Source organism: Armigeres subalbatus, chromosome 3, assembly GCF_024139115.2.
Source record: "Armigeres subalbatus isolate Guangzhou_Male chromosome 3, GZ_Asu_2, whole genome shotgun sequence".
Taxonomy (NCBI): Eukaryota; Metazoa; Arthropoda; class Insecta; order Diptera; family Culicidae; genus Armigeres; species Armigeres subalbatus.
In genome coordinates, this window is record NC_085141.1 from 425,319,544 (window position 1) to 425,337,622 (window position 18,079).

Below are 18,079 nucleotides of genomic sequence, written 5' to 3' on the forward strand. Positions count from 1 at the left end.
ATCCAGAAGAATTCCTACTGGATTCTTTCCAGTATTGTTAAGCAATACCCTTGGGAATCTGAAAAATACCTTTTAAAATCCATGGAGGATTTGCTTTACAATCTCTCGTTGATTTGATCCGGAATATCTCCAGATTCGTTTTAAGATTGGCTTAGGAATTCCTTGACTGAAGGATTAATTCGGAGTCGCTCGACGATTTGCTTCGAAGTCCTTGGACGGATTGCTTCGGAATCCTTCGACGATATGCGTCTTCATCCCTGGAACATTGCTCATGAAATACCTGGAACCATCATATTGGAATTCCTGGAGGGTTTTCGATGAAATCCCTGGAATATTCCCTTCAAATTCCTGAAATATTTCGGTCGAAATTCCTGGAGGATCCCTGGTACATTCTCGTCGGAATCCTTGTTTTTTTTCCGTTGGAATTTCTGAAACATTCCCTTCGAAATCTCTGGTGGATTCCCTTCATGATCCCTGGAGGCTCCCATCGGTATTCTTGAAGGATTTATGTCGAAATATCTAGAGATTCCCGTCGGAGTCCCTGGAACATTCCAGTCAGGATCACTAAAGGATTCTCATCAGAATTCTTGGAAGATTCTCGGCGGAATCCATGGAAAGTTGCACTATTTTTTTTCATTTGAGATAGATAGAATATTTATGAAGTATGCAAATATATCCACTGCCTGAGGCTAGCCTAGCGCAATTAAACATAGACTATGAGTTGTTGCTCACACTTGCACACGTACACGTGCTTGAGAAAAGAGAATAATATGAATGAGTGTGATGGATCCGCAATTGCCTTAGGTGGTTGGACTGCTTTTGTCACATTACCGCTGATAACTTGAGATGTTAAAATGTTCGAGAATTTTCAAAAAGAGGGTCAATTTGGAGAAAAAATATAAAGGGACTATAGCCCCCCCTAGGCATCGGAAGCAGTTACGCCAATGGTTTTTCCATTGGAGTGAAGAGCAGAATTTGCTTCGACTTCGCGAAGCGACTGGTGAAATAAAGGTGAAATACTCACTTGCACGCTTTTCACAGGTAATCCTTTTTTCAGGGCACGTTGTTTTGCCTTCTCTTTTTTTTGACGCTGTAGGGAGGATGGATGAAGAACTGACGTATTAGGTAATAGGTAGGTTATTATAAATTTTACATTACATTGAATTACGCCGGTACAAATATATACAAAAATTATGTTTCGTTTTTTTTTGCGATATGTTTTAATTCTATTTACAGTATTCATTTTTTTACTTTATTTATGAGTTTTTTAATCTACATATTAAGTTCAACACCGCTTTACAGTAAACATGTGGGACATAGTGTAGCACATAGTTTTAATTAAATACCAATTCAGGAAATACCAAGAAATCAGGTATGAAAGAGAATGAATACTTTGACAGGTTTCTAAAACTCTACCAAAAGATGCTTTGAGATATTAAGTAGTCCAGAAAAGCGCACAATAAATAAAAAAAAACTAAAAACTAAAATAGTATGAAGTTTACTGAAGGCCATACTTACTCGAATTCTTTTCGTCATTCTCATTTTTCTCACTGGATCATGAACTACCACATGGACCTTCAATGAAGCTTTGTAATGAAACTTTTTTTCGCAAATCTTACATTGGTACAGAGCCTCCCCGTGCGTGATTAGCTGCAATAGTGTCAGTGTAATTAGTTCATCAGATACCTGTTGAGCTAAATCGTACTCACTTTGTGATGCTTTCTTTTTCCTGGCGTATCAAATGTTTTTTTGCATATTGGGCACTCTAACTGTTACAAAAAGCGGAAGAAAAAGGTTCGATTAGATTGAATTCAATTATTTCAATGAAGTGATTAACATTAAGTACGGTATGTGCTTCAATTTCTACACTATTCAGCTTTCCACGTTCAAAAAGGAGGGCTTGTTTTGTAGGTTCAAATCAACCAATTGCTATACTTTTTTCCATTAATAGAAACAAATGTTTCTGTAATAGATTGGAAAGGGGATTCCAATTTAGAGGAACGTTAAAATCTACCGCCATTACCGAACGCAAAAACAAAATAATGTAAAGAAACAGCATAGCATAGTAGGGGAACTGCACCTGGAATTCATCTCATGGCTCCGATATTCATCCTATCAAAAACAAAGCATCGGGAAAGCAATTTGATTTGTTCCTTATTTTTGTGATTTTTTTCAGCAGTGAGCACGCATGTTGGCAAAAATGTCGGTTTCGCGATGAGATATCTGTATTCTGTACATATGTTCAGTGAGATGGAGATCGGTACAGTTCCCCTAATACGTCAGTTGGTGATTTTTTTTATTACCGTTTTATATTTGAATTCAAGCATAATTTTTCATAACGACGTATGTAACAATTATGAGGATTCGAGAAATCCTTTGCAGAAAGTTGGCAAAACTTTTTCTAAAACTGTTTTAAAACTAAATCTTTTTTCAATACTTTTTCCGCTGGCATGAATCATTACATGACACGTAATAAGCGTGCTTCACAGCCAAACTCAGTTCATTCAAATTCACTGTGAAAAACGATAAAATTATACATACACCGGTATGCTACACGTACGTCGGTGTACATTGGTCGGTTTTCCATTGTGCACGATTGACGCAACTGCAGTTTTGTTTTGTTTTGCTTTTTTTGTTACATAGGTCGCTTTTATTTCCCATATGTTAAAGCGACGTATGTAACAGTGAGACTTCAAAAATAGAAATTTTTACATACGTCGATTCGCAAAAAGATTGAATTAAAGAATTTTAAGATCTGAAATCAGTAAAATCGATGCGTATTATATAAAGCCGCGTGTGATTGTCACGTTGTATTAAAAACCCCGTTTTGTTTATTTTTGTTACATACGTCGTTATGAAAAATTATGCTTGAATTTACAAAATTCAAAAAAAAAATAGCTCAAAAAAAAATATACATATACAACATAAAAAAATATTTGAAAAATTAAAAAAAAAACACGAGAAAGGCAAAACATGAAGAGAATTTTATAAGGTCAAAGAAGTTGTTGGTGGAAAATTTCGTACATGGCGGACCAAATTTTTATTTTTTTTTTACTTAAACCATAAACATAAACCCTGCTTATGATAAAAAAAAACTATCATTATAATCGGAGGTCCTTTGGCCTAACCTGTACGATAATAATTAAAAATCTCTTGTTATCGATTAATTGAACTGTATTTACGTACTATATTAAATTTCGGCTGCCCCTCTATTTGTTTATGCCATTCATGAATTTTCATGTGAACTAACAAAAGATACTGCTGGTGAAATTTCTTTCCGCACTCAGTACACTCGAATTTCGGTGGCCTATGTTGTACCTGTAATATAAATGTGTATTATGCACGAGAAGAATAGAAGAATAAGAATATGACAGTTATTTATTGAATAGAAAATAAGGCCGATACAGATATAAAAAAATATAATATGTCTGTCCCCACTCAGATTTTAAATTCAAAAATACTAATTTAAGGGTACAATAATAAACTTCCCGATCTTATCTCCCCTTGCCTTAAACCGAGCAAATGCCCCAATGAATTCTTTTCGTATTTTCTAGAGCCTTTTTAATAAAATCAAGTGCTTAGGTGTACGGATTGCGGTGCACCACGGTATGGTAGCCAAAAAGGCGAGCCTTTTTTGCCTTTCTCGTATACTAAGTATACGGTAAAGGCTATATGATCGCTCCAAAAACAAACTTTTTATAGAAGGCCCGGAGACCCATAGTGTTATATACCGATCGACTCAGCTCGACGAATTGAGGTGATGTCTGTGTGTATGTGTGTGTGTGTGTGTGTGTGTGTGTATGTGTGTGTGTCTGTGCGCACCCACCCAAAAAAAAATTGTCGCTCATTTTTCAGGTACTTATCCTTAACCGATTTACTTGCAACAAGTTGCATTCGACGCAGGATACTCTACCATTGTTTCCTATTGAAAATTGGTCAGATCGGACTATGGGCTCGGAAGTTATGGCCAAAATACCACATTTTTATAGAAAAATTGAATAAAAAAAATGTCACTCATTTTTCAGGCACTTATCCTTAACCGATTTACTCGCAACAAGTTGCATTCGACGCAGGATACTTTATCATTGTGTCCTATTGAAAATTGGTCAGATTGGACTATGGGCTCGGAAGTTATGGCCAAAATACCACATTTTTATAGAAAAATTTAGAAAAAAAATGTCACTCATTTTTCAGGCACTTATCCTTTACCGATTTACTTGCAACAAGTTGCATTCGACGCAGAATACTCTCCCTTTGTTTCCTATTGAAAATTGGCCAGATCGGATTATGGGCACCCGAGTAATGGCCAAAATACTATTTTTATAATGCACGAGAAAGGCACCATCACCGCTAGGTGGATTAATCTGGGTTTTTTATATCGTCCCATATGATAAGTTTTTTTTACTAATGATAGAGGAGAGCTAACATTTTCAATAAAACCTACCTTATGATTATTCATTCCCGAAAACGAAGAATACTCTTTTCCACAAACAGGACACGGATACGGGCCCTGCAAAAACATACGTAAATTAGAACGTTAAAAATAAAAAGATTCAGTTGGACTGTTTAACAGTTGGACTGACTGTTGTAGACTGTAGTTTAACCATATAGAAGTTCACACTGGGGTCCCTTTTTATGCGTAAAAATGAGCAGCATGAACAGTAAGCGGTCGGCAAAACAGAAACAAATACTTGATACTTACATTCGGATTGTACTTTGACTTTTTGGGCTTCCGTTGATGATCTTGTGGCTGCAATATCGTGTCCTCGGATGTAATTTCAGTTTTGATATTAGTAACGGTATCCTCAAGCACAACTTTGTTAACGTAATCAGTTTCGCGACGCTGAAAATGGCGTGAAAAGAAAGATCAGATGTAACTAACATTATTTTGAGAAGTTTTTTTTTTTAATTTCAAGGCTATAAACTATATTACTCTATCACTGTCAAAGTTCATACATCTTATGCTCCTTTAATAAAGTATTTAATATTTGATAATGCTCGTAATCGGAGCTATAAAAGCATATAAATTTGAAAAATATTGGCATTCACATATCATTCGTAGGGTAGGACGGAGCAAGATGATGCTTAACACCTTCTCAGCAAACATGTTTTTCTACATTACATTACGATAGTTTTTTTTTCTGTTGTATCTTATCTAACATATGGACCAGAACGCGAATTTAAAAAAGAACGACAATCCCGATAAATTTGACTTTACTATAATTCTGACTGGTTCAACTTTACTACGGGTCAAGATTGGCACCATTCTTAAAATCTATTCCTTTTGCTGAAATTTATTAGATCACCAATATTAATTTAAAAAATAATAGAGAGAGATGCTCATATGGACATATTAAAAATAATAAAACTGTGTTTGTGGTCAAAACGTTATTATTTTTGATTGATGCCACTAAAATCATATTGAATAACTTAATAGGTTTAAAATTTCTGTAAACTTTATAATGTGCGTTACTCAACAGATTCAACGCATAGTGAATCATAAATGTAGGATGTACAGAAGAGTTTATCTATTTTGTGTATTATTTGATTGTTTCAAAACGGAGTGCTTATCTTGCCCCATTTAAGATAGATTACTCAAAACTTATTTAACATGGTCAACCATTCCTCTGTAAAAATATTAATGGCCTTAAAATATTCTCTAAAGACTCATCAAGATTTTCATCAAAATATATTTATGTTATACAAAACTTCATTTTCCAATGCTGATTTCTTATAAGAAAACCTCAATTCTAAACCACTTTTGCTAATTTATCTGTATTTCAGATTCATTTTATTTTTATAACATTCTTGTTACATCAGTTTATTGTGTAGTTGAATTGACTACTTTCAGTGTATTTACTTTATATTGATCATAATCAGTTCAAAGTGTAATGAACTGTCAATCCACTTATGTACACGGAAGAAAAAAAGTACCCAAAATTGAGTACTTTTAAACTTACTTTTGAGTTGTTTTTTCTCTTCGCTTTCATCCACTCTTTCTTTTGTTGTCAAAAACAAAAGAGCCAAACAATCCAACGACGCCAGTTCAATACGGGAAGCCAATGTTGAGTTTTATTACCTGAGGTCGAAATTGAGTGAATTAAACTTAAATTTGGGTCAATAAATTTTCCGTTGGGTACTTTTTTAACATGGGAGTAAAGGCAAACTACTTCGACCCTACTTACTCAATTTTGGCTTCCCGTACGGATGTTCGAGGTTGGGTGAATTAAACTCACTATTGGGTAGTTTATTTCTTCCGTGTAACGTAATGAAACGATTCTGAAGGACATAAAACCAATAAACAAACGAAGAGCAGGTCTTTTTCGCTTAATAACTCTCAACCAAACTAGTCGTATAAAAGTGTACCGAAATACCCCTATAATACAATACATTACAGCTGGCGACGAAGGATAAATTTTAATTCAAGTGTTTAGTTTTTGGTAACTATCCGTCGGGATTCCGTCCAACATTAGTTAGCTGGTGCTCCGGTAGTGCAGTAAAAAAAAACTTAGCAGACGAAGAAAGGTTGAATTGTTTGAAACAAAGGTTTCCGGACTGCGCATTGACCATACTTTTCCGGCAACGTGAGTATCCAAGGAAGTGGCCATTGTTGGCTTTTTGGATATAGAGAAAAAGAATAGGCTATTGTGTTTCAACAGCTTTGTTTTTTTGTTCCGTGTGAATAATAAGCGGAAAGTGAATAGAAGACTATAACAAAACCAAATAGTTACACTTTATGAACAATAACATTATTAACGTGTTTTTTTTTTCAATCGTATAGGGTTGAAAGGAAGTTGCTAATTGGCATCAGTGAAAGTGAACATCCTGTGACGAGTTTTAAACGAATTTCTGTTCGGATTCTTGTTCGAAACTGGTGACAAATCTGTTCGGATACGTTCAGCGATTTTTCCGCTCCGCTGGTTGAGCGGCTAGCAAACCGCTTACTGGCTGGCATACGTAAAGGTCTGGATAATTTGGTAAGCTACCCATTTTTTGTCTCTTCCTTTTATTATATCCGGGTGCCAATTATTTTTCAAAATGGCTCAGGCTACATTACATATGGAACCATATAGAAAAGGAACATCATTCTCCGAATGGATTGAAAGATTAGGATCTGTGTTTCGGTTGAACAAGATTGAGGAGGTAGATAGAAAAGATTATTTTGCTACCTTATGTGGTCCTGCGGTGTATAGTGAAGTTAAATTATTGTTTCCTAATACTGATTACTGCGATATCCAATATGACGAAATGGTAGCCAAATTGAAAAGCCGATTTGATAAAACCGAATCGGACATGATCCAGCGGTTCAAATTTAATCACCGGGTGCAACAGCACGATGAAACAGTAGAGGACTTCGTTCTTTCGGTGAAGCTTCAAGCCGAATTTTGTTCTTTTGAGAATTTCAAGGGGAAAGCTATTTTGGATAGAATTATTGCTGGGGTCAAAGACAAAGCCTTGCAGCAGCGGCTTCTTAGTGAAGAAAATTTAACCCTTCCAAATGCTGAAAAAATTGTTATTACGTGGGAGATGGCTAGCTCCAACGCGAGGCATATGAAAACGAATGATCAAGATCAAATTGCAGCAGTTAGGCAAAGTAGACAGAAAGGTATCTCTTTTAAGAAAATGGAGGATGTTCGGGAATTGGCTAGATCACTCAATAGAAACGAAAAGGGATCGGTAAAAGACAGACTTGGTTATCGACCATACGGTAGGCCAAGGTCGACCGATTGGAAAAGGGACAATAGCAGAAACCGACTAGGATATGAGGATCGCGTTTGTGATTTTTGTGGACTGAAAGGTCATTTAAAGCGTAAGTGTTTTAAATTAAAAAATCTTAAAAGAGACACCGTAAAATTCATGGATACTTGGCAAGCGGAACATGGCGGTAGTGCAGCTGCAGATGAGGAACATATCAGTGGCCTATTCAACCGATTAAGAACCGACAAATCAGACAGTGAAGACGAGGATTTTGACGCAGGTGATTTAGAGTGCATGATGGTTTCGTCTATCAACAAGATAAATAATCCATGTTTAGTAAATGCTATAGTTGAAGGCAAAAAGTTAATTATGGAAGTGGATTGTGGTTCATCGGTATCCGTAATTGGTAAAAATCAATATTTTCGTATGTTTGACAAAGCTTTAAAAAAAAAGCAGTAAGCAATTAATTGTTGTAAGTGGAAACAGACTTAATATTAGGGGAGAAGCAAATGTTTCGGTGAAAATTAAGGAAAAAAAGGCATACTTGCAACTATTAGTAATTGACTGTGATAATGAATTTATTCCCCTGCTTGGTCGGACTTGGTTGGACGTATTCTTCTCAAATTGGAGGGATTTCTTTACTGGTTCTTTAATGGTGAATGGTTTGACTGAACATAATTTTGATAAAACAGTGAAAGACTTGAAACATAAATTTTCAAATGTTTTTAGAAAGGATTTTTCATTACCAATCAAACATTTTGAAGCGGATTTAGTCTTAAAATATGAATCACCTATTTTCAAAAAGGCATACGACGTGCCATATCGTTTACGTGACCAGGTTGTGAATTATTTGGGACGCTTAGAGAAAGAGGGTGTAATAACTTCGGTAAAAACCAGTGAATGGGCTTCTCCTGTGGTAGTTGTAGTAAAAAAAAATAACGACATCAGACTAGTGATTGATTGCAAAGTTTCTATCAACAAGATAATCATACCAAATACTTACCCTTTACCAACAGCACAAGATTTATTTTTCTAGTTTAGCAGGTTGTAAAATGTTCTGCTCTTTAGATTTGGAAGGTGCATACACCCAGTTATCTTTATCGGAAAAGTCTAGAAAATTCACGGTTATAAATACAATTAAAGGATTGTTTGTCTATAATAGGTTACCCCAAGGCGCTTCTTCTAGCGCCGCAATCTTTCAGCAGGTGATGGACCAAGTACTGAAGGGATTAGAATATGTCTACTGTTATTTGGATGACGTTTTAATTGCAGGTTTCGACTTTGATGATTGTAATAAGAAATTAGTTTTGGTGCTAGAAAGGTTAAATGACTATAACATTAAGGTAAATATAGATAAATGCAAGTTTTTTGTTTCACAGTTAGACTACCTTGGTCATGTTCTAACTGAAAATGGTCTGTTGCCTTGCGCAGATAAGGTTGCTACCATAAAAAAAGCTAAAATTCCTCAGAATGTAACAGAACTTAAATCTTTCATAGGTTTAATTAATTATTACAACAAATTTATACCACATTTATCTTCCAAATTATATCATTTATATAATTTATTAAAGAAAAACGTGAAATTTTTATGGGATGAAAACTGTGATAAAGCATTTGAGCTGGCAAAAACATCTTTATTAGAAACCAACTTTTTAGAATATTTTGATCCAAAAAAACCTATTTCAATAATTACGGATGCTTCTAGTTACGGATTGGGAGGGGTGATGGCCCACATTGTAGATAGTGTTGAAAAGCCTATATGTTTCACATCGTTTTCCCTGAATGCCGCACAGAAATCGTACCCAATTCTACACTTGGAAGCATTAGCTTTAGTCTGCACCGTAAAAAAATTTCATAAATATCTATATGGACAAACATTCAAAGTTTTTACGGATCATAAACCATTATTGGGTATTTTGGTAAATCAGGTAGAAACTCTATTATGGTTACTCGATTACAACGCTTTATTATGGAGCTATCTATTTATGATTTTGAAATATTTTACAGGCCGTCACATAAAATGGGCAATGCAGACTTTTGTTCGCGGTTTCCTTTAAAACAGACAATTCCAGATGAATATGGTTTGGAATATGTCAGAAGTATAAACTTTTCGGGGGAAATGCCACTTGATTATTGCAAAATTGCAAAAGAAACAAAAAAAGATGATTTTCTACAAAATGTTATTTTATTCATGAACAAAGGATGGCCAAATAATGTAGACAAAAAATTTATGAATGTATTTTCCAACCAAAAGGACCTGGAGATGGTAGAGGGTTGCATGCTATATCAGGACCGAGTGGTGATTCCACTACAGCTACAAAACATATTTTGAAACTGCTCCATGCTAATCATAATGGTATGGTAAAAATGAAGCAGTTGGCTAGAAGAGCAGTGTATTGGTTCGGTATTAATGAGGCAATAGAAAAATTCGTAAAGTGTTGTGAGGCATGTAACCAAATGGCAGTTGTACCTAAACAGAAAATAGAGTCTAAATGGACACCAAGCACTAAGCCTTTCAGTAGAATACATATGGATTTCTTTCATTTTTCTGGTCATACCTTTTTGTTGATTGTAGACAGTTTCTCCAAATGGTTAGAAATTGAATGGATGAAAAGAGGTACTGATTGTTCTAAGGTATTAACCAAATTGGTAGAGTTTTTTGCTCGTTTTGGTTTACCTGACTGTTTAGTCTCCGACGGAGGTCCACCTTTCAATTCTCAGGCATTTGTAGGATTTTTAGAGAAGCAAGGAATAAATGTATTGAAGAGTCCTCCATATAATCCTGCCAGTAACGGTCAGGCAGAGAGATTGGTTAGGACTACCAAGGAGGTATTAAAAAAGTTTCTCATTGATCCTGAAATAATGGAATTTAATATGGAGGACCAAATCAATTTTTTCTTATTCAACTATCGTAATACATGCTTACCAAATGAAGAAGAATTCCCATCAGAAAAAATCTTTACTTATAAACCAAAAACCATAATGGAGCTGATAAATCCAAAAAAAATAACGAAATACAAATTGTCTACACAAGCTGACCACAAACATGATGTTATTCTGTCTTTCAAAAAGAAAGCAGATCTCGTTGATCCTTTGGACAAGCTGATTAGTGGTGACACAGTGTGGTACAAAAATCATAATCCACATAATCCTGTAAGATGGTTAAAAGCTATTTTTCTAAGACGTGTTTCTCGTCATATTTTACAGGTAGCAATTGGAAGCGTGCAAACCACTGCTCATCGAACCCAAATTCGTCCGGCTAATGATCCGGAACCCTTTAACAGGCCAAACATCTCGCTTCCTACTACCAACTCACAGAACATGGCCCGATCAATTGACCCGCCGGTTACTACCGGTTGCGAACACCCATTGGATTTCACAGAAGAACTAAACGGTCGTGGCACCAAACGTAAACGAGAAGATACTCGGCCGGATATCGAACCTCGGCGATCTAAACGAGTTAGACAAGCTAAGTCAGATCCGAATTATGTTTACTATGATTAGAATTAAGGTGCTCTGAATTAATACCTTTGAAAAATGAATATCAATGTGTTCAAAGTTGAATTATATAAATTCTTCCGAAGGGGGAAGATGTTACATCAGTTTATTGTGTAGTTGAATTGACTACTTTCAGTGTATTTACTTTATATTGATCATAATCAGTTCAAAGTGTAATGAACTGTCAATCCACTTATGTAACGTAATGAAACGATTCTGAAGGACATAAAACCAATAAACAAACGAAGAGCAGGTCTTTTTCGCTTAATAACTCTCAACCAAACTAGTCGTATAAAAGTGTACCGAAATACCCCTATAATACAATACATTACAATTCTTTGAGTGTCAAAGACTTGACTTGACTTGACTTGAACTATAGTTTAACCGTTAGGAGAGAAAAGGCCATAATGGCGGTAACATTAAAGCATTAAAGGGTGCTCATCTTATCCCGGGTGACTATTTCATCCTGTCCTACCCTACTAAGTGTGAAGCATGCCCAAAACTATGTCAATCATTTTGTCATCTGTAAATGATATCAATTCGCTTTGACGCAGCCGCGCTGTTGCCATCTAGTGGGGACGGACGTGTGCGTGAAATCACTGTTTTTCAACATGGTGAAGTATAGGAAGCATATTTTAAAATGCTTTTAAAATGTTATTAACAGTGATGTTGAAAACTAACTACTGACATCCTATTGTTTAGCCCATCGGCAGATCGTAGCCAGGACGTCCTGGGCTATAATTTTTTTTTTCATACTGCATTTCAATGATGACAGCGGGCTATGTCTATTAAAATTAAATTTCTAACCCAAAAAATTGAACTACTTTCGGATAAAATGTGTTTTAACGCTTCAATAAGCATTTTAAAATTGACGTCCTATATCCCTTGCTGGGTGAAATAAAAAAGCATCACAAGGCCCCCATTTTGTTTTCTCGCTTTCGTCAGGGCCTATACACATTGGCGTAAATAAGGGGGGGCTAGGGGGGGCTTAGCCCTCCCTAGAAAAAAATTAGCCCCCCCTAGGATTTGATAAGTTAGTTAGCAGTGATATCAGTTTTCAACATATAGCATAATGAATTACCGAAAAAGTTTGAAGACTAAAGAGTTATCTCTCATATTCACTCTATCATACTTAATGAAATAAGTGGAAGAAAAATTAGCTTGTTTCTGAGTTCTGAGAAAGATTCCCATCAGCATCCGAGAAGGATTCTCATCAGAATCCGAGAAGAACTCTCACTTCAATCTCTAAAGAATTCTTTTCGGATTCATCGAAGTATTCCAATCGTAATCCAGAAGACTTCCTACTGGATTCTTTCCAGTATTGTTAAGCAATACCCTTGGGAATCTGTGAAAAATACCCTTTAAAATCCATGGAGGATTTGCTTTAGAATCTCTCGTTGATTTGCTCTGGAATATCTCCAGATTCGTTTTAAGATTGGTTTAGGAATTCCTTGACAAATCAGAATCCTTCGGCGATTTGCTTCGTAATCCTTTGAAGATTTAATTCGGAGTCTCTCGACGTTTTGCAAATGATCTGCGTTGGGATCTCTAGACGATAAGGAATCCGGCTGACGATAAGCTTCGGAATCCCGCGAAGAATTGCTTCAGAATCATTCGACGTTTCGTTTCGGAATACATCGACGGTTTGCTTCAGAATTTCTCATAGATTTTGTTCAGAGTCCCTCAACGAATTTTTTTTTGGAACCATTCGACGATTTGCTTCGAAATCCTTTGATGATTTGCATCGGAATCCCTCAACGATTTGCTTCAACATCCTTGGAGGATTCCCTTCGGGATCGCTGGAGGATTCTTTTCGAAATAACTGAAGGATTAATTCGGAGTCGCTCGACGATTTGCTTCGAAATCCTTCGACGGATTGCTTCGGAATCCTTCGACGATATGCGTCTTCATCCCTGGAACATTGCTCATGAAATACCTGGAACCATCATATTGGAATTCCTGGAGGGTTTTCGACGAAATCCCTGGAATATTCCCCTTCAAATTCCTGAAATATTCCCGTCGAAATTCCTGGAGGGTGAAGGATCCCTGGTACATTCTCGTCGGAATCCTTGAAATTTTTCCGTTGGAATTCCTGAAACATTCCCTCCGAAATCTCTGGTGGATTCCCTTCATGATCCCTGGAGGCTCCCATCGGTATTCTTGAAGGATTCATGTCAAAATATCTAGAGATTCCCGTCGGAGTCCCTGGAACATCCCAGTCAGGATCACTAAAGGATTCTCATCAGAATTCTTGGAAAATTCTCGGCGGAATCCATGGAAAGTTGCGCTATTTTTTTCATTTGAGATAGATAGAATATTTATGAAGTATGCAAATATATCGACTGCCTGACGCTAGTCGAGCGCAATTGAACATATACTGTGAGTTGTTGCTCCACGTGCACACGTGCACGTGCTTGAGAAAAGAGAACAATATGAATGAGTGTGATAGATCCGCAATTGCCTTGGGTGGTTGGACGGCATTTGTCACATTACCGCTGATAACTTGATGAGATGTTAAAATGTTCGAGAATTTTCAAAAAGAGGGTCAATTTCGAGAAAAAATATAAAGGGGCTATAGCCCCCCCTAGGCATCGGAGGTAGTTACGCCAATGCCTATACAGTTCAACCTCCACGAAATTTATCAAGGATTCCATTGAGAATTTTCTAGAGATTAAGAATAGAATCCTCCGTGAATTCAGACGGGAATATTCCAGAAAGTCCAACGTGAATTCCGAGCAATCTGTCGAGGGATTCTGAAGCAAATTGTCGAGGGTCTCCGAATTAATCCTTCAGGGATTCCGAAAAGAATCTTCTAGCGATTCCGACGAGAATCCTCCAAAGATGTTGAAGCAAATCGTTGGGGGACTCCGAAGCAAATCATCAAAGTATTTTGAAGCAATTCGTCGAGAGTTTCCGAAGCATATTGTCGAGGGAGTCCGAACTAAAGCTTCGAGGAATTTCAAAGCAAACCGTGGATGTTTTTCGAAGCGAATCATCGAATGATTCCGAAACAATTTATCGAGGGATGCCGAAGAAAATCGTCAGAGAGATTCCGAAGCAAATCATTGAGGGATTCCGAGGCAAAACGTCGAGAGGCTCCGAAGCAAATTATCAAAGGATTTGGAAGCAAATCGTTGAATGATTCCGAGGCAAAACGTCGAGAGACTCCGAATTAAATCTTCAAGGGATTCCGAAGCAAATCGTCAAAGGATTCCGAAATAAATCGTCTAAGTATTCCGAAACAAATCTTCGAACGAATCTGGAGGAATTCCGAAGCAAATCCTCCATGGATTATGAAGGGTATTCCTCAACGATACTCAAAGGAATCCTGTGTGAATTTTTCTGGATTCCAGTTGGAATACTTAGATGACACTGAAAGGAATTCTTTAAAGATTCCAATGAGAATTCTTCTCGGATTCTGATGAGAATCCTACTCGGATGCTGATGGGAATTGTGGAGATTATTTATGATATGGTGAATATGGGAGATAACTCTTTTGTCTTCATACTTTTTCAATAATCCATTATGCTATATGTTGAAAATTAATATCACAACTTTTCAAAACCTAGGGGGGGGGGGGGGTAATTTTGTTTTACTTATTTAACATGGTCAACCATTCTCTGTAAAAATATTAATGGCCTTAAAATATTCTCTAAAGACTCATCAAGATTTTCATCAAAATATATTTATGTTATACAAAACTTCATTTCCAATGCTGATTTCTTATAAGAAAACCTCAATTCTAAACCACTTTTGCTAATTTATCTATTTCAGATTCATTTTATTTTATAACATTCTTGTTCAGTTTTGTGTAGTTGAATTGACTACTTTCAATTATTTACTTTGATCATAATCAGTTCAAAGTGTAATGAACTGTCAATCCACTATGTTACACGGAAGAAAAGTACCCAAAATTGAGTACTTTTAAACTTACTTTGAGTTGTTTTCTCTTCGCTTTCATCCACTCTTTCTTTTGTTGTCAAAAGAAATCAACGACGCCAGTTCAATACGGGAAGCCAATGTTGAGTTTTACCTGAGGTCAGATTGAGTGAATTAAACTTAAATTTGGGTCAATAAATTTTCCGTTGGTCTTTTTAACATGTAAATGAGCAAACTACTTCGACCCTACTTACTCAATTTGGCTTCCGTACGTGACGAGGTTGGGTGTCCTCACTATTGGGTGATTTATTTCTTCCGTAACGTAATGAAACGATTCTGAAGGACATAAAACCAATAAACAAACGAGAGAGGTCTTTTTCGCTTAATAACTCTCACCAAACTAGTCGTATAAAAGTGTACCGAAATACCCTATAATACTACATTACAGCTGGCGACGAAGGATAAATTTTAATTCAAGTGTTTAGTTTTGGTAACTATCCGTCGAGTTCTCCAACATTAGTTAGCTGTTGCTCCGGTAGTGCATAAAAAAACTTAGCAGACGAGAAAGGTTGTTATTTTGAAACAAAGGTTTCGGACTGCGCATTGACCATACTTTTCCGGCAACGTAGTATCAAGGAACATTGTTGTTGGCTTTTGGATATAGAGAAAAGAATAGGCTATTGTGTTTCAACAGCTTTGTTTTTTGTTCCGTGTAATAATAAGCGGAAAGTGAATGAAGACTATAACAAACCAGGTTCTTTATGAACAATAACATTATTAACGTGTTTTTTTCAATCGTATAGGGTTGAAGGAAGTTGCTAATGGCATCAGTGAAAGTGAACATCCTGACGAGTTTAAACGAATTTCTGTTCAGGATTCTTGTTCGAAACTGGTGACAAATCTGTTCGGATACGTTCAGCGATTTTTCCGCTCCGCTGGTTGAGCGGCTAGCAAACCATACTGGCTGGCATACGTAAAGGTCTGGATAATTTGGTAAGCTACCCATTTTTGTCTCTTCCTTTTATTATATCCGGGTGCCAATTATTTTTCAAATACTCAGGCTACATTACATGGAACCATATAGAAAGGAACATCATTCTCAGAATGGATTGAAAGATTAGGATCTGTGTTTCGGTTGAACAAGATTGAGGAGGTAGATAGAAAAGATTATTTTGCTCCTTATGTGGTCCTGCGGTGTATAGTGAAGTTAAATTATTGTTTCTAATACTGATTACTGCGATATCAATATGACGAAATGGTAGCCAAATTGAAAAGCCGATTTGATAAAACCAGATCGGACATGATCACAGTTAATTTAATCACCGGTGCAACAGCACGATGAAACAATGAAGGACTTCGTTCTTTCGGTGGCTTCAAGCCAATTTTGTTCTTTTGAAATTTCAAGGAAAGCTATTTTGGATAGAATTATGCTGGGGTCAAAGACAAAGCCTTGCAGCAGCTGTAGTGAAAAATTTAACCCTTCAAATGCTGAAAAATTGTTATTACGTGGGGAGATGGCTAGCTCAACGCGAGGCATATGAAAACGAATGATCAAGATCAAATTGCAGCAGTTAGCAAAGTAGACGAAAATATCTCTTTTAAGAAAATGGAGGATGTTCGAAATTGGCTAGATACTCATAGAAACGAAAGGGATCGGTAAAGACGACTTGGTTATCGACCATACAGTGGGCCAAGGTCGACCGATTGGAAAGGACAATAGCAGAAACCGACTAGGATATGAGGATCGCGTTTGTGATTTTGTGGACTGAAAGGTCATTTAAAGCGTAAGTGTTTTAAATTAAAAAATCTTAAAAGACACCGTAAAATTCATGGATACTTGAAGCGGAACATGGCGGTAGTGCAGCTGCAGATGAGGAACATATCAGTGGCCTATTCAACCGATTAAGAACCACAAATCAGACAGTGAAGACGAGTTTTGACGCAGGTGATTTAGAGTGCATGATGGTTTCGTCTATCACAAGAAACCATGTTTAGTAAATGCTATAGTTGAAGGCAAAAGTTAATTATGGAAGTGGATTGTGGTTCATCGGTATCCGTAATTGGTAAAAATCAATATTTTCGTATGTTTGACAAAGCTTTAAAAAAAGCAGGCAATTAATTGTTAAGTGGAAACAGACTTAATATTAGGGAGAGCAAATGTTTCGGTGAAAATTAAGGAAAAAGAGCATACACTTTATTAATTGGTGATAATGAATTTATTCCCTGCTTGGTCGGACTTGGTTGGACTGTTATTCTCAAATTGGAGGATTTCTTTACTGGTTCTTTAATGGTGAATGGTTTGACTGAACATAATTTTGATAAAACAGTGAAGACTTGAAACATAAATTTTCAAATGTTTTTAGAAAGGATTTTCATTACCAATCAAACATTTTGAAGCAGTTTAGTCTTAAAATATGATCACCTATTTTCAAAAAGGCATTACTCGTTTACTTGACCAGGTTGTGAATTATTTGGGACAGCAGAAAGAGAGGTGTAATAACTTCGGTAAAACCAGTGAATGGGCTTCTCCTGTAGTTGTAGTAAAAAATAACGACATCAGACTAGTGATTTGCAAATTTCTATCAAGAAAATAATCATACAAATACTTACCCTTTACCAACAGCACAAGATTTATTTTCTAGTTTAGCAGGTTGTAAAATGTTCTGCTCTAGATTTGGAAGTGCATCACCCAGTTATCTTTATCGGAAAAGTCTAGAAAATTCACGGTTATAAATACAATTAAAGGATTGTTTGTCTTAATAGATTTTTACCAAGGCGCTTCTTCTAGCGCCGCAATCTTTCAACAGGTGATGGACCAGAGTACTGAAGGATTAGAATATGTCTACTGTTATTTGGATGACGTTTTAATTGCAGGTTTCGACTTTGATGATTGTAATAAGAAATTAGTTTTGGTGCTAGAAAGGTTAAACTATATAACATTGGTAAATATAGATAAATCAATTTTTTGTTTCACAGTTAGACTACCTTGGTCATGTTCTAACTG

The 18,079-nt window shown here is 36.3% G+C and overlaps 1 protein-coding gene and 1 long non-coding RNA gene across 7 annotated transcripts in view; one reads left to right on the forward strand and one right to left on the reverse strand.

Annotated features, from left to right (window-relative positions):
* LOC134227401 (zinc finger protein 99-like) overlaps nucleotides 1-18,079 on the reverse strand; it is a 46,422-nt gene that overhangs the window by 8,831 nt on the left and 19,512 nt on the right. For 5 of the 6 annotated variants that reach the window (XM_062708834.1, XM_062708835.1, XM_062708831.1 and 2 more), the window contains 6 exons: nucleotides 4,703-4,843; nucleotides 4,445-4,510; nucleotides 3,187-3,318; nucleotides 1,710-1,769; nucleotides 1,519-1,650; nucleotides 1,025-1,090 (listed from right to left, as the gene is read on the reverse strand). In XM_062708834.1, the coding sequence (XP_062564818.1) occupies nucleotides 1,025-1,090; nucleotides 1,519-1,650; nucleotides 1,710-1,769; nucleotides 3,187-3,318; nucleotides 4,445-4,510; nucleotides 4,703-4,843 (597 nt within the window). The remainder of the gene's footprint in view (nucleotides 1-1,024; nucleotides 1,091-1,518; nucleotides 1,651-1,709; nucleotides 1,770-3,186; nucleotides 3,319-4,444; nucleotides 4,511-4,702; nucleotides 4,844-18,079) is intronic. The other variant, XM_062708836.1, reaches the window with a different exon arrangement.
* LOC134224393 (uncharacterized) lies at nucleotides 6,323-11,256 on the forward strand. Its single transcript, XR_009982938.1, has 3 exons — nucleotides 6,323-6,584; nucleotides 6,782-6,977; nucleotides 10,906-11,256. It is a non-coding gene; the product is annotated as an uncharacterized LOC134224393 (long non-coding RNA).